The 23094-nt window shown below is 36.0% G+C and overlaps 2 protein-coding genes across 5 annotated transcripts; one reads left to right on the forward strand and one right to left on the reverse strand.

The window, feature by feature from the left end:
* Positions 1-861: 861 nt before the first annotated feature.
* LOC105969482 (clustered mitochondria protein) lies at positions 862-14932 on the reverse strand. 4 transcript variants are annotated; one of them, XM_088812425.1, is made up of 29 exons: positions 14601-14932; positions 13811-14032; positions 12568-12629; positions 12143-12332; positions 11769-11909; positions 11476-11632; positions 11130-11323; positions 10921-11022; positions 9902-10037; positions 9678-9806; positions 9119-9506; positions 8618-8722; positions 8165-8283; positions 7556-7664; positions 7331-7471; positions 5826-5954; positions 5569-5739; positions 5309-5395; positions 4527-4661; positions 4042-4194; positions 3892-3960; positions 3263-3421; positions 3080-3136; positions 2959-2999; positions 2694-2813; positions 2209-2518; positions 1996-2103; positions 1799-1870; positions 862-1704 (listed from the first exon to the last, which is right to left on the reverse strand). In XM_088812425.1, exons 2-29 carry the CDS (start codon positions 14022-14024, stop codon positions 1207-1209), a joined length of 4296 nt encoding a protein of 1431 aa, XP_088668551.1. In that variant the 5' UTR covers positions 14025-14032; positions 14601-14932; the 3' UTR covers positions 862-1206. The 4 variants fall into 4 exon arrangements, with proteins under 4 accessions (XP_088668551.1, XP_088668561.1, XP_088668555.1 ...); XM_088812435.1 differs by having other exon boundaries at positions 7325-7471; positions 13811-14030; positions 14674-14846; XM_088812429.1 differs by having other exon boundaries at positions 13811-14030; positions 14674-14826.
* A 2485-nt stretch (positions 14933-17417) lies between these two features.
* LOC105969546 (2-oxoglutarate (2OG) and Fe(II)-dependent oxygenase superfamily protein) lies at positions 17418-22388 on the forward strand. Its single transcript, XM_012994317.2, has 7 exons — positions 17418-17947; positions 19735-19908; positions 19979-20071; positions 20149-20217; positions 21269-21475; positions 21766-21891; positions 21986-22388. Exons 1-7 carry the CDS (start codon positions 17684-17686, stop codon positions 22142-22144), a joined length of 1092 nt encoding a protein of 363 aa, XP_012849771.2. The 5' UTR covers positions 17418-17683; the 3' UTR covers positions 22145-22388.
* Positions 22389-23094: the final 706 nt, after the last annotated feature.

The following is a 23094-nucleotide window of genomic DNA, read 5'->3' on the forward strand; positions in this document are numbered from 1 at the left end:
ATAATAATTGAAAGATTTTTCAAAATTTAAAATTTCAAAAAAATTCAAAATTTAATCTTTCTTTTAAATTACACGGATTGAAATGTAATTCTTTATATTTTTCCAAATTAAATATATATATACATTTTTTATTAGTGAATAACTAAGTATGAGAATTAATATAATTTATTAAATATTAGTTACAAAATAAGTATAATCACAGTTTTATTTATATCTATATGTTTATAGTTATGAATATTAGAACAATTTGCTTTGCCTAAATGGTTAGTTTTCTACTAAATCTTTTGGGCGACCCAGGTTCGACTAGGGGTGTAAATGAGACGAGCCGGCTCGCGAGCTTCCGAAGCTTGCTCGAAAAAAGCTCGCACTCGAGCTCGAGCTCGAGCTTCATTTCAGTTGTTCGACAGCTTGCGAGCAAGCTCGCGAGCTTTACCTTTTCTCTATATTTTTTAATACATATTAATAATATATAATAATGGATATTATTAATAATAAAAAAAATATTACTTTTTAATTGAAAAAATAAATTGATAGATGGATTTGTGGTTGTGTCGAGCTCGAGCTCCTTAAAAACACAAGGAGCTCGAGCTCGAGCTAAAACTTATAGGCTCCTCGAGCTCACAAAATAAAGCGAGCTCGGCTCGTTTACACCCTAGGTTCGACCCATGTGAATCCGGTTCTACTCGTAATACAATAGCATTTAGTTTATAATTACATAAGCAGTCCTAATACAAAGAAGCTAGAAATTGCTGCTCCTAAAAAGTAATTCGAAATTCCGGAAAAGAAAAATTGAAACAGATTTTCTATATCTATTTAGTGTAATTTCATAGATAAAAACAGACAGTGTGCTGTAACAGGGAGTAACTATTAAGCAAATTATTATTAAAAAAAAAAAATCAATAATGTATTGGTGTTTCCCTAAAAAAACAATGTAACAAACAGAAGACTTTTTTCCATCTGTTGGCTAATACAAAAAGAAATACACATTATTTCTTCTCAAGCAAAATTCTTATTGAAAGAATAGATTACAAAGGCACCGAAAATAAGCACCTCCAACTTATTGAAGCAGAGTGCAAGATTAGAGCTGTCTATAATCAATCCAATAGTAGTGAAAAACTTCTTTCCGATTATCGGGAAAAAAAAAAAAAAGGAACTACGTCTAGCAGAAAAAAAACCGAAACAAAGTTGGTGCGATGAATATTTCCATCAAGAAGTGGCTTTGCCTTTCGTTTTCTGCTTCTTGGATTCCAAAGAAGCCAATCCCGATCCTAATCCAACTGGAGGAGCAGCCTGCTCTTGTTGACCCTGTTTCGATTTATCAACTTCAGAATCTTGCACTCCGTTCGATGAAGTATGGCCGTTGCCTTCTTTCTTAACTCCGTCAGTGGCCTCGTTATTGTTTGAGACGGCAGCTTCAGGTGTCATACCTGAATTTATGATGTTAAGGAGCTGAGTTAGTGGCGGCATAGCCTGTACAGGTACACCGTGCGGGCGTATCAAGAGACCCCTTGCCGCTGCTTTCTTTCGCACTTCAGCAGCAGCTTTAGCCGCCCTCTCGTCGACACCTCTTCCCCCTCGTGGCGGAAGGGTTTCACCGATGACTGCACTGTTTAGTGATTTGTTGTTTGCAGAGGAACTAGAACCACCAGTTGTGCCGCCAGCTACTGCAGCGGCTTGAAATGCTTGTATCAGGTCTGGATGAGCCTATTCTTGCACATATTATACTTTATTAATTATAGCAAAAGTAAAATAAATAAAAGAAAAAAAATTGAAATTTATAGACGCAATAAATTAATACCTTTAATAAATCAATAGCCTTTTGTGCAGAAGTAGCATTCAAAGTCTGACCTTTTTGCTTTTGTGCATTAACCTGTACATAAATAGAATAGGAACCAGATTGGGGTTTACGAAACTTGCTGATAACATCCAAGAATAGTAAAAAAAACATTTAAAATTAAAAACAAATTCATCAGCCGATTAGGGTAGTAAATATACTTGCAGCTCGCGCATCTTGAATGTTTTCATCCAGTTCTCGGAATCTTTCGTCCTAGAGTCTTCCTCTCCGAGTTGCTTCACGAGAATATCGTATGTTTTCTTTTCATTCTGCCGTATCAAAGATCAAAAAGCGTATATCAGTGCGTTATAATTTATGAATCTATAAATATAGAATGTTTATTATTATTATTTAGCTTGGGTAAACAAACACACCTGGTGAGAAAGCTTGAATACACCCATACAATTGAATGCAATGGCCAAAGCATGATAGCAAACTGCAGTTTGAATATGCTCCTCTCCTAGTAGCCTCACGTTCTTTCTCAAGGCTTCTTGTAAATAACGAAGGGCGGGATCCATTTTTCCGATATCTTGGTACATCATAGCAACGTTGATAAACGTGGCAGCAACATCTGGGTGATCTGGCCCAGATGACAAGCTTAAGAGAAGCAATGCGCGAGACATGTGGCGCAGTGCGAGCTCTGTCTGGTTAAGTCCGTGATAGAACAAAGCCATATTCCCATAGCTGCAGCCCAAAAAAAAATGTATCGTCTTAAATATTGTACTCAGGTCTCAAAACAACTCGAGCAGCTACATACAGTAATAAATCAAATCCCAGAGAATAATTTAGCATAGAAAACATTGGTTCGCGGTGAAATTACTAATAATATGAAATGAGCAGAGGGAAAAAAGGTTTGTGCCTGTGAGCAGTGTCGGGGTGGTCTAGTCCAAGGCATCGTTCGTTTATGATTAGTTCCTTGTGCTGTTGCATTATGGCTCCAGCCATATCTCCAGCGTGATACAACACCATGGCCAAGTAGCTGTAATCAAAGTCAATGTCCAGTTCAACGTAAATTATTTATACAAAAATTGCGTATTTCGATGGAAGTTCAATCACATTCAAAATGTGCAGGAAAAACAGTGAAATCCAGAAAAAGGACACAAATCAAGTATTCCAACATTTACCGGCAACAGTTTGCAACCTCTCGATGCATTGGACCAGTGACCTGCAATTTGTGTATTTGGTTAATGTCCTAAAATAATGAAAACAAGAGATCGTGCAAGTAAAAAAAATTGTTAAATTCACCTGCTGCAGAATTGTGAAAGCTTCAGAGAATAGTGTGTACGCCTCACTGAGCATTCCCTGAAGAAGCACGGAAATAAAATTCTTCAATAGAAATTTGTGATCGTTTCACAAGACTTTATCTGATAGCGTAAAATCAGATATTATAAATCAATTTTCCTCATTAAAGATCAAATCGATACATACCTCTGCTAATTGGACTTTTCCAGTTTCAACCAGATCCTTGGCTTCTGAACAAACTGGAATGGAATGCTTCACTACCGGTTGGACATTCAATATATCTGAAACTTGGAAAGGTGCCAAAGCATCGAAATCATATTTTCGAGCAGCAATGCTAATTCCTACCTGTTTGCGATAAAAACAATCAGGCAAAACAATCTAATGGTATAAAAAATAACAGCCGTTGGGCCTCAAATACACATTAAAAGTACCACTCCCGAATTCAAACAACTTCCACTTTTCGACATAATTTGCTTTGCAGGATAAGTACAAGAAAGAGTCCTTGTACTTGAATAGACTCAACAGGTACTTCGTTAACTTTTATAGCTATAAGACAAGGCCCTGTTGGTAACACGCTAGGTTCTCATAAATAGACAAAAAAAAAAAACATAACACAGATACAAAGAGGTAAAAAAGAAAAATTACACAATCATCATTTGATCCGAAAATTGAATGATCTATTGGAAAAATAGAGCAGACAAACAAAAGCACATTTCTTTTTTTTTTTTTTTGGGATGGAATGAAAATAGAAAGATCAATTAGTTGGGGGAAAACTTAAATTAAATTCAAGTTATTCTATGCTTCAAAAATTGTACCTTCTGGCAAAGATTTCGTATCACTGAAATTTTCTTGACCCCCTTCCTGGCATCTTCTGGCAACTCAAACTGCAGATATTAATCTCAACACAGTAAATACGAAGCTCTACCAAGAATCAAAAAAAAAAGTTCAACTAGTAACAAAAAGACCTGGTATTTGAATTTTGAAAATTCTTGAATGTCAGACCACAAACTATCGGAAGTCATACTCAAATACAAGGACTCTTTCTTCCTTGAATATCCCTCATTTTTCTTAGCTTGTCCCTTGGAAGACTTCCCAGAAACATGATGACCCGAATGAACCTGTTAAATATCGATGCCATAGATTTCAGGAGATTAGATGGAGTGGAGATAATATAATACGACACGCCAAATATAATAACCAAGGAGCCAACTAATGTAGTAGTAGAATCAAGACCCAAATTGAAGTTTTTTCTCAGTTTATATCATTATGGAAATTGGACATAGTCAGATCACAATTCTATATACTTCATTTCACTACATACGAAGAATATCCACAAAGCAAAAGCACTAACACAAGATCAAGATAGAGAGACCAAAATATTGACACAGATAACAGGTTCAGAGGACATTAAGAACTACTGAAAAATTATTCATCACATTTATATATATACCTTTTTCTGGGTTTTGGACTGTGAATTGTTTGCAGCACCTTTAGGAGAAACAGTCTGAACTTTTCCCAAGAAACAGTTGAAAAAATGTGAAATCGCATGTCCAAGATCGTGATCCTCTGTATCTCTTAAAATATCCTGCATGTCCATAAATAGTGGGCCGTAAATAGGCAAAGTTTGTAAAGAAAACCATAAACTGCATTTAATGATCTCGTAGATAGTTTCACTAGAGAAAATTATTCCACAACCAATCAAAAGAAATCACATAAAGCTAGCAAGAATATCTAAAACAGAAATTGGCTGCTTTGATTGAACTAGTGGCAGGCATAATAATGGGCTGCTTTTTGAGAAGGCAGTCCCCGATCAAATAGAATGACTCAAAGTTCACCTAGAAACATTTCAAATGCTAAAAATAGCATTTGTCACAGTTTATGCACCACACAAGAGATAACAAAATGCGCCCCTTAAACTTAGACTGACTAATTTTGAGATATGAGATTAAAGGTTCTGGATTCTATGATAAAGCTAAGATATGGGGGAGGGGGGGGGGGGGGGGGGGGAGGAGGACAATGACATTATAGACGTGACATGATTGATAATCTACACGGCAGAAAGAAAGATGGTCAAAGACAGTCCACCAAAGGAAACAAGCAGCCAAAAGCATAACCTGGAGGCTGGAACTACCACAATACCTTCAACTTCTTGAATAACCAAAGAGTGGATTATCTAATCACAATGTTATATTGCCCAAACAATCTGGAAGTGCGTCATAAATTGTTAAATACCTTAACAACATGCTTAGCAGATCTGACGACAATTTCATTCGAACAGAGATCCCATAGATGAGGCATATGTCTGGTCCCTTCAGCAACCTATAGCACCAAGAAGAGCATATGAGCCACAGAATATGGATAACATAAATATAGATAACATCAGCTTCAACCCCACTCCAGAAACATGAGATTCAAGATCAAGCCATATAAAAGCATAAGAGAATATAAAGTCTAAAAAGAGGTGTTAAAACTCATTATGGGCCTGTTCTTACTTTTCCAATATAACGAACATTGATGCCATGTGCATGGAGTGCCTCAGTTAAGGTTTGTCCATCCATCGGTGAAACTTCAAGGGTAATAAGATCTTCTATGAATTTAGGCACTACAACATCTTTTAGATACAAACTCACTTTCTGCACATTTTCCTCATCCGCAGTGATTTCCTGGAGAACATTATTTTGAAAGATTTGAGAAGAAAAAATTCCTGAAAATTATTAGGTCAACTAATCTGAAAGATTATATATGACACCTCTTGATTCCCAGCTAGCTTAAATTCAGTGAAAGCATTAGGATTGAAAAGTATGTCTTTGCTTGAATCTTCTTTATGAGAGTGAGAACAGCATTCTTGACAGTTTTCCTTTTCACCCTTTCCAGCATCCTGAAAAAACCCATTTACAATGAGATAGAAGTTAGATACCAACAACTAAACTCGATAATATGCTTATCCATACATCACAAATAGGTTAAATTTATTAATTGATGGATGCTTGATCCTTTATTAAAGATTAAAACTAATGGTACAAAGAGGCATTGTTACAGTGAATGGTGAACACGTACAGTTAATTAACAAGTCAGATCAGCATAATTTCTGATGTTCATCTTTTCAAAGAAACACAATTAAATATCTTGCATAAACAGGTGAGGTAGATAAATACCACGTCAACCATAGTCTTGCAATTTTCACTCAACCCGTCAACTATTTCGAGGATTAACCGAGTTTCAAACATCAATAGCTTCTCTGAGCTCCCTCGTGTTTTCAATCAGGTTCAAGTTGGTTACAAAAAGAAAAAAATCCTAGCTTGTCCTTCTCATCCGAATCAATAGTAAATCCCTATTGTGTGAACAGGTGAACAAATTACAAATACAAGCTGTCATATCCTAGATATGAATATACTAAAGGACTAAAAGCAGAAAGCAAACCACAACCTTAAGTACCAAATTAAGTACAGAGAAGATAGACATCTAAAAATCAAAGAACTGATAAAATAAACTGATGTGCTCAAGCTGCACTAGCTTAAGTAACAGACAGCAAAAATGTCCAGAAGTTGTCTTCTCTATTACTTGTAGAATATAACTGAGCAAGGAAGCCAACAGCAATTTTTTTCACGACAGACAGCTACATTTCCAAAGGAGAATACTAATGGAAGTTAAGCTGATAAAGCCTTTGAAAAGCCTTCGAAACTAAATAGACTTGGAAAGGTTTATATCTAGATAATTTTGTGCATTCAAGCAAACCAAATTCTAGGGCCCCAAAATTTAAAGATGTAACCCAGCTAAATCAAATTACTTAAGTTCTAACTGAGCTTTATCCAATTTATGGACGTGTTTGACCAAACGAAATTAAGAATAAACCTCAATTAGCTTTTTTTACTTGCGACATTAATTAAAATAATTCTTGCAGCATGAGTTTCTTCTCTTTTCACAGGGACATGCACAACACAGTCAAGTCTCTAACCATTACAAACTTAACTGTAGTTACACTAGAATTGTCAAAGAGATGATTATTCACATATCACACAGAAGAGGTGCCACATTATTGTTTATGCACATATAGAGTACTACAATACATCAAAAACTTGGATTATGTTTCTATGCTGAAAAGAGAGATACTTCAGCGCACTGGTGCTTCACCACTGCATGTTGGCATACTGAGTATTTGTAAGGACAAGTTAATTTTAATTTCATCAGAGCACTCCGTTTTGTAAAAGCTACAACTATGTCAAGGCATAAAGAAATTGTAACAAGGACCTGAACCTGTGTATCAGTTGTTGCTGATGATGCATGCTCCTCAGCTTTCACCACCTCTTCAGCACTATTGACCTCCAAAGAATCTGAAACAACAGAATTCTCCTGTTCTGATTGGCATTCGCTCTTCGACATCTTAGCTGATTCCGCCTTTTCATCCCAAAACAGATGTTAAGATTGTGAAATATCCAAAATGGTTCAGAGGTAATATTGATGTGGAAAGCTGAATCTTACATGGCAAAAGCCAGATATTAGTTCAGGCCTCAAAATGCAAAATCTGGAACCGGAACCGGTATAATTTGCATCGCGTGGAGTGACTCTCATCAAATCCAAAAGATAATGCCTGGGAACACATGAACACATCATAAAACAAGAAACAACAATAGGCAAAACAAAGGATCCAATAGGTTGCTAAAAAAATGTTGAGCAATTCCAAAAGAAGACTTTTATAAGATGACAAGGATTACTCTTGCCATAAACTTAATCAATGTTTTCAAGCACAACAAGATATGGTTCAACACAGCAGATACTAAGCAAGGAGGACAAACAATGGGGCCAGAGGAATGTGGTAGGAATTACGATCTTTCTATAACTACTAATTCTCCAATTGAAACCAAACGCAATGAAGTAGATGTATTTAGAGGGTAACTGGGGAACCACGAACCATTCTGCTTGAAAGAAGAAGAAATAGATGTATTTACAAATGATCAATTGCCTAAGTGTTTTTTTTCTGGATGTGTAGGAGCAACAGACAATGCACATTTCCAACAAAAAAAGGAGGAACAATATGCCACAGGGCTAATTTACAGAAGTTACTAAACATTCCAAAAGATCAAGCTTCACCTGTCATCACTACCAACAATGCCTTTGCACTCAACCGGTGCAGCTAGCTTGAAAACATTACCAGACCCATCGAGCACAGTATGTTCCTTCAGATGAAGAAGTTTGGCAGCTTCCAGCACCTGTAAGATAATTAGAAGACTTAGAATTACTAATGGGGTCAAGAGTTGATTAATAAATCGTGGCTGCAAACACTGATAAGAATTTCAAGGACGATAGCAACAAGAAAGTCCCATTGAATCAAGGAGACAAGATGTTTTTTACTTTGTAAGTAACACAGTTGCCATGAAAAGGATTAGGAAAGAGAATTTCTTCCGATGATTCCCAAGAGAACGGTGATACATGTATGACAGTAGAGTTGAAGACTTATGTCATGAAGCTGGATTTATTTTCAGCAAATTCTTGATAACTGATGCTATCTAGATCTCATAATGAATTCATTAAGCTCATTTGTACCTTAGAATGGAAGTCTTCACTCCAGCAAATTTTCTTGCCCTGGTCAACAGACCCATATAGAAGGGAGTCTGACTTATCACCTTGAAGGATTCCAGGCAACACACTCTGGTAGGAGAGGAAATGTAAGAACATACAACCAAAAGAATGATGCCATTTTAGCATCTAATTGATCAATATAGTAGAGTAACTATTATCTTCAAATATACAACATGAACAACTTAATAAGTCCAAATTGGTTGGTCATCCATAAAGGTAGAAGAAAAAAACCAGAGGAATTGAATCAACATTGATGTGGCAGAAAAATGAAAATAAGAAACAACATAGAGGATATTAATGTGACAAAAACCAACGAGCAGCGAGCGAAAGAGAAATATTTTTATTTTTCTACAGCATCAAGCTGAGACATCAGTTATGGACTTATGGTCTATTAAGACATCAGAAATTAGAAAGAGACCCATGAATTGTGTAAAAGTAACTGGATAAGTGTAAGTAAATACGCACCTGTGCAACAACTCTATGACCTCTATAATCAATTATGGCCATGGCAAGATTGTACAAGCCTGGAACATCAGCTTCCTGGTATGCCTTGGTCCCTTTCAAGTCATTATTAGCACTTGCATATGTTGCTTGCTCACTTTCAGCCAACTGAGTCTCTGCAGGAACGTCAGCCGACAATGCCTCAGCATCACTAACGTTTTCCGTATTTGAAACAGCAGATCCGTTTACAAACGGTACTGTAGAATCTCCTTGTGGCAGATTGTTCTCTGAATGATTCTGGGCCGAGGTTGTGCTCTGCAGTTTAGAGTTTAGTTCTAATGCCTTCTTCCTGGGCAATTGCTCAAGGTCCGCATCAACAGCAAAACTAAAGAATATGTTGTTGTGAACATACCTATGAAATGAAGAACAAATAATAACAAATTAACTAATGTTATGCATACCAGGAGTAAAAAGGGAAACAGAGTTTAAACATAAAGAGAGACAAGAGTACAGCAATTCATTGTATAGGAAACAAAATAGATAGTGACGATAAAAAGCACTCAAGTTATTCAGATATACTCACATGTGAAAACACTCTGGATCTGTTGGATTAATAGGCGGAATACATCTGCTTATCACTCCGATAGCACCACTAGTGGCAGCATCAACAAAATCAGAAGTCACTTTGTAAAGTGCCCTATCTCTTAAGATGCTGCAATGAATATATAAGGTAAGTAATACGATATAAATATATTCACAAAGGTACTGATCTTGCAAAGGATATTGCAACAAAGATATGAAGTACACCTTTCCTGATGTGTAGCATGCGGGAACTCCCGACAAGACTGCAACTCTTCATTCCAATCTCTTTGCATGCCAATCAGCTCACTTCCAAAGGTCAGAGTCAAAGAGTTTTCCGCTCTGGCTGCATCACGCTTGTGATCTAAAACAAGCATCCTCCGTTAGACAGTTATCAGTATACACAGTTAAGACACAATGAGCGAAGCCAGATACAGAAGAAACGGAATGATGAGAAAACTACTAAAATGTCATAACAAATCTACAACATCTCAGAAGAACGACGAATAAAAAGAATACCAAAATAAGGAAACCATATAACATGGATTTGGTTTCATGAGCCAACATCATGATGCGAAGACGACAAGCAGAATTAAGAAACGTCATATGATAGTTATTTTACTGTCTCCAATATCTATTACACATTTGGATGGCCTCTCTTATTACTGTTTTCGAACTGCACAAATCACTATCGCAAGTTGAATACTCATGAAAAACCAAAGGGCCCTTAGTAACATTTGTTTATTAATTTCATCAGGAGTTTTGCTCCGAGTAGAAGAGCTGAAAGTAATTTCACCGCATAGACATCTTTAGCACTAATATAATGAGGACTATTTGCTCAAGAGAACTCTAGCAAAAGAGAAGGGCAACATTAGCCACAAACTCAATACAGTTTTCTATTCCCAAGATCATTCATCAAAAGTTTTTTGACAGGTGATATTTAGTCTCTCTTTTTTTCAAGAGAAAGAAAGTTTTTAAGTTTCTGAAATTGGTCAGAATTTTATTCTTTGATGAACTCATTTGGAATCTGATAAAATGATTAACCGTGTAAGCCAGCAAAAGATCGCCAGTTTCTAAGGGTACAACGAAAAGTACTATTCTGGATTTCTGGTGAAGTTGAACTATGATAACAATCAGCCCGATCAGATAACAAGCTGGTCGCCATCTCAAAAAATACACGAAATATGTCCAAAACAAATCTAGTATCTTATCTATAGGACCTAAACTGTAGAAAGATTTGAGATTACCAGGAACAGGATACAAGCCCAGCCATGAGTTTGGTGGTAAGAGAGACTGAACATTTTCAAATGGATGAGCTGAGGCCTTGCGCTCCAATATTTCACGAAAAGCTAGGAAGACAAAAGGCCGAAGTCAGCGATACAGTAACAACTAAGATAAGTTTAATACTTGGAACTCAACATATTAGTTAGGTCATAAGTAACAAAGTTTATGTTACCCTTCTTAAACTTGGGGCTAATCTTTTGCAGAAGTCCAACAAGGGATGTTGCTTCTAAAGCCGCTTTATTTGGCCTTGGATCAAGAATACTCCCTGCGCTTGAGTTTACATAGAAAGCTTTTGTTGTTCCCGTAATACAGTATTTATTTCCTTCCAGAGTTACCACATCCAAATAAATTAAGTCTCCGTAAAGCCTGATGCAACCAGATAAATCCAGTATATTAGCATGGAATTTTTCCCAAGTGAGTAAACCCAAAAAGGACAAATAGAAAGATGAGAAAGGTCAGTGGAATAAAAAAAAATTGGAAATAATTGGCAACTATGAAGATTATCCTAGGTGAACAACCTTCTTTGGCTTGGAGGAGGATTAAATGAAGAGAAAACAATACTTTCAACACACTTAATCTCTTTGGAGGGTGATGATAATAAGCTTGTGAGTGAGCCCGTAACATTCTCCATAAATCCCAAATTATCGAGTTCTGGCACTTCAGCTTTCACCGGATCTGCATATAATATAGACATAGGAGAAAGGAGTCAGAATTTACTACAATAGTAAGAAATAACAAAATAAAATGAAAATATAATCAGAATGAGAAACGAAGAAAGTGTGTATAGTCAATGATGAGAGCAATCACAAACCTCCTACATTTGCTGATGCATTTTTCACTGTTTCGTGTTGTAATGCAAGCGTTGTGGACAACGAGGAATGCAGTGTTGAGAGAGAAAGTAACTCTCTTGTTCGGTGAACATGAGCCCTGATGGATCGGTCATCATATAAAGCTGCAAAGAACAGCAAGAATTAAGATCCATGATAAAAAAAACAGCAAAACGCTAAGAAAGTTTATTCCTTTGGGCAAAAGACTGTTTTTTTACAGCATAATGTGCATGTAAACGGTGCAACAAAATACGTGAAATGATGCTTGAGAGTACATCATCACAGATTATCAATTAAGACTTAGTTGCATATATACATTAGAGCTTAAAAGCAAAAATATTGGGATGATTAAGTTTACCAGCAATCATCTCCAAAAAGCAGTTTCCACCAGTAATATCGGCAACTTCAGAGATTTCATTATAGTCTTCTAGGTGATGAATAGAACCATCCTTCGTGTGCAGTAACAGATCGTAGCAAGTAAAGAAACACGTTTCTGGGGCATCAAGAAGAAACTGCCTAACATCCATTACAGAGTCTCCAGGACTCAACTGCAAATATCAATTAGTTTAAAGCAATGGACTCAAAAGATTTCTAAGATGCAAGAAAGAAGATATCAAGTTTGGCAATAACTAATGAAAAAAAGTGATTGTAGGATTCTGGTTCTGATAGACAAAAAAAATGAAACAGTAATCCTTACTGCAGCAGCAAACAAGGCAAATAATAGGTAAAATATGTTAAGAGGTTTCAATTTTATGAACTAAAAATTAAACTATAGTAGCATACTTGTAGCTCAAGCTTCTCGCCTCCTTGTGTTTTGACAGAAACAGGATACAGGTGAATATCAGCTGCAATAAGAAGGAAACATTTGGCATTAATTTGGGATGTGAATGTGTAAGAATTTGAATACATTAGTGTGCTCTAAGCATGTGCATACATTGGCCGATCAAAGAAAATATACTATAGACATGGAACTCCCGGGCATTGAATTTTTTGACTTAATAAGGAAATAAAATAACATAAAAATGCAATTCAATCCTTGCAAAGAGTTGCAGTAAGGCAACTAGAGATCTATAAACCAGATGGTAAAAATAAGGAACGATTTTATACATGTTTTTAATAATTGAAAGAAAATAGAATTGAAGTAGACAGATATAAATTACAGGCATCTGGAAGGAAAAACATGAAACTACAACCATGCCATTCTGAACAATCTGATAGTGGAAGAAACATAAAAAGTTCCAAGTCTACTGACAGAATTGATTCTAGAGCATCCAAACCACAATGAAATCGATTTTTGAGAACTGTGGGGAGAGTTCAAGCAAAATTTCATGCTACGGACAAAATTAGCAAGTGTGTCTTTGCCATTATGTAATACTGGCTATGCTTCTTGAGTTAGACATCCCAAGATAATTTTTTTAAAGCATGAAAATGCACACGCAAGCATGCTTCTTTTATCAGCCAAACTGCCACATTAAAATGAGTACACTTATTAAAAACCCTCGTTCATGGATCAAGCAAGAAAAAATCTTTTGAGGCACTAATGTTACTATCTATATTGGATTTTTGTACAGTTATCTAAGATTTCTACATTGCAGCAACTAACAAAATGAGAAAATTGCATTCTCTATCTTAAAACATAAGACAAAAACAATAGGCAACTGAAACATGTTTATAACTGTGACAATCAACAGGCCACGAGCCCAATAGAAGTACAGATAGAATGTTTTGGCAACATTAAGCACACAGATTGGGAAATTGAAAACAACTACGAAAGTATTTTAGAAACTACAGTCGGCAGTCAACGAAAATTGAGTCATAGCTTACATCCAATTCGAGCAAATAATCACACAGAGGGGAAAAAAATCCATACTTCAATAGTTGACTGTTAGATAATTTGTGCCAAATTTTAGTTTTATTTAAGGCATGTGCAGATAAAAAGGGATGAAACATATATTCAATCAACAGTAGCCTTAACTCCACTAGTCTACCACAAGATTAGATCAAGTTTGAGCAACAGTAATTCCACCTTGTTTTCCTGGATGCTGGTGGGATGCTGTATCCTGGTCTTTAACCTCTGTCTTTATGTCATTTGATTCGCTCAAGCTCGTATCACCATTAGCCTGTATGGCGCTGGAACTATCACTCAATGGCTCCACAGGAGAAACGGCCTGCTCTGAAGATTTCACTGCAGTTTGCTGCGACCCTTTACGATTCCTCCCCCGATTCGACTTCCCAGCCATCTTTACCTCTAACATCAACAAATGCAACCATTATAAATAAGAAAAAACAAAATCCGAGCCGCTTATCATCCTAAAATATTGAAATCGTGATTACATGAAACCAAAGTCTGCATCTTTGAGTTAGTTAAGCTCAAACTCACGTTCCATCACCATATCAAGAAAACATTGTGCAGCAAGTACAAACGAGGAATTGAAAAAAAATAAAACGCCCATTTTCTTACGCCACAATCTAATATTTAATCCACCGCATTTCTCATGTAAAGAATGCACACAAAACGAACGAAGTCAACACCTTCACCATTCCAATATAAAAAAAACCAAAAAAATACTATTTTTCACAGAAATTAAATAACCTCCACAAAAAACCATGTACAGGAACAGTAGAAAATCGACAAATCCGATGAACCGAAACCCCAAAAAACAGCAATAAGAAAAAGACCCGGTTTTTATATTGGTAAAACCATAAGCACATATTACAGCAACACACCCCCACAAAAAATCGGTTGCTATACAGAATATTACGAGCGTTCGATGCCATGTGTAAATATGTGTGCGCAGAAGAGTAGAGCATATTACCGTGTAATTAAATTAAAAAGTAGGTAAATTATAGCAAACAGAGTGGTTCAATTGGCTTTAATAATAGTATTACCGGTTCGGAAAGGCGATAACGCAGGTTGAAGACAAACTGTTCGATTAAATTACAGAATAGGAATTGGAAGATTGGTGTGTGTGTGTGTGTTTTTGGGGTTTTTTCGGCTGGGGTTTTTTTCGGCTGGGGTTTTATGGAGGAGGAGAAGAGAGAGTGGCTGAGAGACGGCGGCTTTTTTGACTCGTTTTATAGTAATCGATTTTCCGATATTCATGGTAGCTGAAAATTGCACAAAGGCTCCCTATTTTTTGACTAAATTGTGAAATGGGCTCGTTTATTTTTCTATATTGGTAAAGAGACCCCTTCAATGCAAACATAACCTAAACTATGGATGTAAATGAGCAGAGCCGACTCGTGAGTCAGCAAGTCGGCTCGACAAAAGCTCGAGCTCGAGCTTTTGTGGCCAGTCGAGTTCGAGCTCATTTTTAGTTGTTCGTGTGCTCACGAGCATTTTTTTTTATTTGTCTTTTTTTATTATTTTAAATATAATTAATATAAAATAAATAATAATTCATATAAATAATTTAAAAAAAATTACAGGTTATTTTTTATTTCAAGTTTTTTATTATAATTTATCATAATAAATTTCTAATAATATAATAAAACTCGAGTTCGAGCTCGTCAAAATGGATTCGAACTCGCGAAAACAGTCTAGCTCGGCTCTTTTACATCCCTAACCTAAACATACGGGCACTTTAGATTGTGGTTTGGATTATAATGATATAGTGATTATATATACCTTGATAATGTACGAAAATATTATATTTGATCAACCATTTGGTTCGTAACGTTATTTTAACATTCCATACATAATAAATACATTGTTTGGTCATGCAGATCCAGTTGGACCAATGCGGAATTGACAAATTTACCCTTCCTTTTACTTTTTAAAAACAATCAGATCTTGTATATAACCTATGTATACAAGTAATTTGGTAGTGAAGTAAGGACATTGTTGTCATTTTGCACTTGCTCTAAACGACACTATGGGTTGATTATCTTATGGGTAAATTCCACTTTACCCCCTTGTATTTTGGTTGGATATCACTTTACCCCCCTGTACTCTCAATTGCATCGATTTGCCCCCTTATACTTTGGTTCAATATCACTTTACCCCATTCTATTCTCAATTCATCGATTTGCCCCCTTGTACTTTGGCTCGATATCACTTTACCCCCTTCTACTCTCAATTGCATTAATTTGCTTCCCTTGCTTGAAAAATTATCTCAATGTGGCCATCGCCGTTAGTTTTCAGACCTTTGACCTTAACACCATTTGATTTAAGTATGAAAGTTATTAAAATGTCACCGCTTCAGTTTAAATAATTATTAAAAAAATTAAAAAAAAAAAAAAAAAAACAACAAAAGTAAAATAATAAAAAATTCAAGACAGCGAGAAAACATAGTCCACGATGTCAGCCACAATTTTTTTTTATTAATAATTATTTAAACTGGGAGAGGTGGTTTTTTTGTTATTTTCAAACTTAGATCAAACGGTGTTAAGATTAAAGGTTTGAAAACTAACGTGATGGCCACATTAAGATAATTTTGCAAGTACATTGGGCAAATCGATGCAATTGAGAGTAGAAGGTGGTAAAGTGATATTGAGTCAAGGTACAAGGGGGCAAATCGATGATTGAGAGTAGCAGGGGATAAAATGATACCGAACCAAAGTGCAATAGCGTAAATCGATACAATTGAAAGTACAAGAGGATAAAGTGATATCCAACAAAAGTAAAAGGGTAAAGTGAAATTTACCCTTGTCTTATCGGCCCATTTTACGAATGGACAGGTAATTAATTCATAAACCAAGAAAAGATGAGGCCATGTATCAATCAATAAGCCAACCTATAAAACAAAACGATGTACGAGAGATACGAGTGAAAAGTTAGCTAAAACATTATTTTCTCACAAGTATACAGTGATTAAATGAGGGCTTTCATTTTTCGTATGTCTTATGGATATTAACATTTAAAGATTAAAAAAAGAAAGAAAAAAAAATCAACAACAAAATTGCAGAAAAAAATGAAATCTAACAAACACAAATTATTGATGGCGAAATCTTAAGCTTCAAAATTACTTGTTACTCAAATCCATGGCTCCAATATACTTAAGTCATAACCGATTGTATAGAGTTGGGCACTTCACCAGTTAACTTGTTGTATGATAAATCCAGCATTATACAATAATTTTTCGGGCTAAAACTATGCGGCAGCTTCCTTTCCATAGAATACCGACTTAAATTCAGGTGACTCAAAACCTTGTTGCCGGACAAACTACCTGATATCTCGTTGGAAAGTTGACTGTTGAACAAATTAAGGGATGATGAGACCGTCATCGACGACCTGATTTCTCCGAGGATTGAACTGAATATCCAGTTCGTTGACAGATCCAAATTAGCCATCATGGAAAGAGTGCCGATCGAACTAGGTATCGAGCCGCTGAGACGGCTGAGTTGGTTCCCGCCCTAAATTGCCCGGTTCAGCATTTCAAGCTTCCCGATATCCGACGGCATTTCGCCGGACATCATATTTCTAGTTCTTGTGATAACATTTAATTTTGTTACCATATTTCTAGTTCTTGTGATAAAATTACTATATTCAAATTTGTAACTAAACAATTCAAACATCACTATCAATTTCATTCAATTGTACATTAGTAACTAGTAAGTTACTATTTTTCAAACAAACAATTCCTACCACAAAGTGTATATATATATTATATCCAATATATATCATTAAATTTAAATGTAATCTTTTTGTAAGAACTCAGTAAAAGGTCCATAACTCGCAAATCTCGAGGTGAGATTTCGAATCCCAACCACCAATGAGGAATCAGAATAAAACCCTATAAAACGGAGAGGAGAGAGAGAGAGAGGCAAAAAGGTAGAGAGAGAGAATCTCCCGCCATCACTCTTCCCCTAATCAACTCCCAAATCGAAACCCCACTATACCTCAGTCACTCCGCTCCAACACTTTTTGTTTGTTTCTCTCTCTAAGATCCAGCCTGTAATGCAGATTCCGGTGATCGATCTCGCCCCCTACTTGGAATTCTGCGGAAAACCGCCGAACACAGGCGAAGAGGAATTCGATTCGGAGCTGGTGAATCTCTGCTCGGAGGTCAGCCGAACCCTAAAAGAGACCGGAGCTTTACTCGTCAAAGATCCCCGATGCACTGCCGAAGACAACGATCGCTTCCTCAATACGATGGAGAAGTATTTCGAAATGCCCGACGATTTCAAGCGCCGACAAGAGCGCCCGCAGCTACATTACCAGGTTCCTTTTGTTTATCAATTTGCTACTTGATGCGTTTGGCTGCTTTTCAATAGGGGCTTGATAATTGAATTTAGATGTGGTGTGATTTGATTTTTTTGAAGTGTTACCGGACTGTGATTTCGAGGTATCGATTTGGTTTGTTTTTGTCGTGGTTAATTATTTCGGGGCTTTTGTGTATTGTACTGCCAAAACTATGGTAGTGTTAGAAAATTTTCAATACCGTTGATTGGTTCAGGGCTTTTGTGTATTGTACTGCCGAAATTATGGTAGTGTTAGAAAATTTTCGATACCGTTGATTTGTTTGGGGCTTTTTTGTATTGTACTGCCGGAATTATGGTAGTGTTAGAAAATTTTCAGTACCGTTGATTTATTCAGGGCTTTTGTGTATTCTACTGCTGAAATTGTGGTGGTATTAGAAAATTCTCAATACCGCTTGTTTACTGATGATTACGCCTTCGAGTTATTATTTCATGTTTGTAACCTTATTGCTTGCTCGCTATTGCATCACAGTCCTGCATTTCAAATTTGAGTAATTTCTCAATTAATTCATCAATTTGAATTATATGTCACGATTTGGTGATTTGTTCTAGAAGTTTGTGACGAACACGTTGAAAACATGCCGGATTGATAGAAAGTGGCATATCAGTAATTTAATGCGTTTAAGTAAACATATGATGATTGGTCAACATCATTTTTTCGTACAAACTTATATATCTTTGTGATTCTTTTTTGTCATTTTCCATTCTGCAGCCCCGTAGAAAAAGACCAAATGTTGAATAAAGTCATCATTATATGCTCCTTAAACATATATTATCTTTTTTTCTAGAAGTACCACCTATTCTCGGTGATTGGTAGCTTTGGTTTAGTCATGTACCTATTTATTGATCACAAGGGTAAGAAAAAAAATCTTGCCATATGCTCTTAGTTGAAACAAGGAGTAATAGTTCCTTGAATGCTATTAGTTAAAATTTTGGCAACACGAGTTTATTTGTCTTTACAAAACCCCGAAACTTCTTGGGACTTATTTGTTGCATGCTCCCCGTGTCAATTAGATTACAGAAAAAACGTCTTGTCATAATAATATTTTGTGTGACTGATAATTTTTATACGTAAATTATCAAATAAAATCGTCATTTCTTTATTTTTAGACTTTTAGTTGTATACTTTTAGTTATATTTAGCACTGACTCCCTCTACTTGATGCTTTTGTCCATACATTTTTTGGCTTGTGCATAATTTGCATACAGAACTTAATATGTCACAACAAATGGAAATGGATATTTGAAATGAAACGCTTGCATAGTTTTATAAAGTTCATCATATTTTTCACAGGCAATTCCCTGTTTTCTCCTTAGAATTCAACAAGTGAGAAATAAGTTTCTGCATTCCTCACTGCATCCCTGGAGGATATATTTACTATTTTTCTGTCAATAAAACTGAAAGTGTATGAATCAATTTCTTATCCATATGTTTTGTGACTCCCCATAACTATATTATGAGGTTTTGGGGTCTTCCAAAATTTGGACTTAAATGGAGGAAAAATATACAAGAAAGACCAGATATATCTGGGGCTTCTCACTTCTGTTGCTTTTCTCTTATTTATCTTGATTTGCCTTTCTTTGAATTCAATAGTAGACAGAGAAGTAACCGATAGAGTTTACGAATTATATAGCTAAAAATAGTTTTTCTTGCAAGTAACTATCAAAAATTTGCTGCAAGGGTCAGTAGTTCGTGTTCCCTGGAAAAATCAATCTCTGTAATCACACACTTAATGTTGGATTTACTCAGGTTGGAGTAACACCTGAAGGAGTTGAAGTACCTCGTAGTTTAGTGGATGCACAAATGCAAGATAAACTAAGAGCAATGCCGATAGAGTTACAACCATCCACCCCAACTGGACCAGACCCTAAGTGGCGGTATATGTGGAGGGTTGGTCCACGACCATCAAATACCCGCTTTAAGGTCAGCCTGGTAAATCGTTTTATCAGTCGTGTTGTTAGGCTTCTTGTACTGATGGATCTTCATTTTATAGGAACTTAATTCGGAGCCTGTCATACCTGAGGGATTTCCCGAGTGGAAAGATACCATGGATTCATGGGGATACAAAATGATATCTGCTATAGAGGTGATCATCCGATTATTTTTATCTGATTTTTGCATGGCTATTTTTTCATTTTCTCATGTTATGCCATTATTTATCAGGCTGTTGCTGAAATGGCTGCAGTTGGATTTGGCCTGCAGAAGGATGCATTCACTTCTCTTATGAAGCAGGTTACTGTTGTTTTGACCAATATTCAATTCTTTCTTGTTGTCATTTTTTCTTTGGCTCTAAAAATTGTTTTTCTTCGTTGATTATGTTTTGCTTTCATGAGCAACATGAATAAGGTGTAATGGCTTCTTCTTACACAATCTTAGGGTGCATTTGGATGGAAGGATTTGGGGAAGGGATTTCAAATCCATAATAACAAATCCCTTGGACTTGTTTGGATTGAGGGATTTGGGGATAGATTTCAAATCCACACCCCTCCTTTTTAGTTATGTTTTGAGCAATTGAGGTGGATTTCAAATGACTCCAAAATTGGAGTCATTTCAAATCCCTTCCCCAAATCAAATCCCTCCCCAAATCCTTCCATCCAAACGCACTCTTAGTGTCTTGAAGAACTAGCTTTTTGAACACCAGTGTTTTTGTGCCATGAGGAACATGAATAAGGTGCAGTACCATGAGCTTTATGATGATTGATCAATAGCAAATTCTCCAAAATCTGTTTGACCACCCTGAAAAAAAAACGAATATAGACTATCAGAGGATATTTCACTTTACTTGGTCTGACGGGGCATGGAATCAAGGCCTTTGTACCTCTTAAGGATATATGATTTTCTCTAACTGGAGATGAAATATATTTTGTACAATTGTACTACCCTATCATTATGCACTTCTGTATAAAACTAGTTTCTGCTACTTGTCGATTCAAATAAGTTTCCTAATTCACACCCTTACATTTAGGAACGTATAACTCGCCTTTGTTGGTTTCTTTTTCATCCCCATGTATTAAAAATGAGACTAATGTCATTTCCATGCCCCTCCAATACACTCGGTTCTTACGTCCTCTCAGTGTACCTTCTGGACAAGAGCCTTAAGTTCAATGTCTTTAATTGCATGCATCTCGTTCTTGTTACATTTCAATTTGGCGCAAATCCCTTTGTGATTCTGAGGTCTTATCGATGATCTTAGAGTAATTCATCTGTTGCTATTTTTACTGTGCATGCATTGCTTCATTACCTGGCATACTCTCATGGAAGAATATTCGTTTGTTACTTACAGGGACCACACCTACTTGCCCCAACAGGAAGTGATTTAAGACGCCACCGCCAAATAGGCACGGTGTTTGCCGGATATCATTACGACCTCAACTTTCTCACAATTCACGGCAGGAGTAGATTCCCAGGACTTAATATTTGGCTAAGAGATGGCAGAAAAATGGAAGTCAAAGTTCCTGTGGGGTGCCTCCTCATTCAAACAGGAAAGCAGGTATTGAATGCCTACGTAAATTCGTACCTACAGATAAAAAGAACCCATAGATAAAAATAATTTCTTTGTGCTCAACACATTGAAGAACATAAATAATAGTTTATTGTACCTATAACGGTAAGGCTGACTTCAGTACGAAATGGATATAGTATTGCGTTAATGTCGAGTTACTTATGACGATGACTAGATATAATAGCTCGTTTAGATATTTTTTACGTTAGAAAAAAATACTCATGCTTGATATAAATAAATCTTCCCTTCGAAGTCTTGACTTAAGTATGGATATGCAGATAGAGTGGATGACAGCTGGGGAGTGCATTGCTGGCATGCATGAAGTCGTTGTGACTGAACGCACAACTGACGCAATAAAATTAGCTTCTCAGCAAAATCGCAGTCTATGGAGAGTATCCTCAACGGTGAGTCTATAACGCGGTCAAGGTTATTTTACTTCTTGATAGTTCGTAAATAACTTGCTAAAATTTTGGCCTTTTTTTTTTATCTCTTTCTTAGCTTTTTGCACACATAGCATCGGATGCAGTGCTCAAACCTTTAGGCCACTTTACGGATTCGCCCCTCGCATGTAAGTACCCCTCTATCAGTGCTGGAGAGTATGTAGAGCAGGAACTTGCTGTTATTAATCTCAAAGGAAATAAAGGAGATGCCTCGTAATTTATTAACTGCAGATAATATTAATTGTTTTCGTTTATTTTTCCAGATTTTTTTATTACCGTGATTACTCTACGTTGAGTACTTTCGTTTATTGGTGGGTTGAAAACGTAAATGGCGTAGGCACAAAATAAATAATTTGTTAACGATGCTTCTCCGTTTATTATTCACCCCCCTTTCGTAACATGGCTTTGAATCTGTTGTGAAGTTCACATCATCTATCGTGATTTTATATTGCATTTTGTGTTATTATATAACCTGCGCATGGCATATGGTATATGATTTATTGCAAGTGTGTATTATGTTTAAAAAACTTAAAAAATTAATGTGTAGTTATGAAATAAAAAATACATTGCAAAATTGAAATAGAGGATATTCAAGAATCAAAGTCTAAAGATTCTATGCTGATATTTAATAAAGTACTGATCAATGATTCACTTGTTTGTACTCTAACGTAGTTTTTCTCATTACCAAATACCAATTAAAATTTGAAAATAATAATTTGGAGCAAGTAGTTGGGGTTGGAGCTGTGATGTCTTCTTCTTGATTTCTTCGTGGACTTTGATTTCTGTCGTGGCACACCTCATTTTTTCCATATAAAAACAAGGGTAAAATTCATTTGGCACCCCTATACTATGCGTAATGTATCATTTAGTCCCTTTAAGTATAGAAAATATCAAACACCCCCTACAGTTAGCCTTTATTGACAAAAATACCATAAAAATCTCTATATACAAGTTGTTTAGTTTTGGCAAATTTTCACCATATTTTTACTCCCCCCACCCCTCCCTTTTATTCAGTCATGGTTTTTTTTTTTTTTTTTTTTTACACTATTTTTCAGCCCTTTTTATTTTGGTTATGCATAATAAAATTGAAAAGTCGAATATATAAGAATGAAGCTTTGCAAATTATGAATATAAAACCCACAAAAAAGAAAACTTAGAACCCCTGAA

The sequence above is a fragment of the Erythranthe guttata genome, chromosome 2, assembly GCF_056151865.1.
Source record: "Erythranthe guttata isolate IM_541 chromosome 2, IM_541, whole genome shotgun sequence".
NCBI classification, from domain to species: Eukaryota; Viridiplantae; Streptophyta; class Magnoliopsida; order Lamiales; family Phrymaceae; genus Erythranthe; species Erythranthe guttata.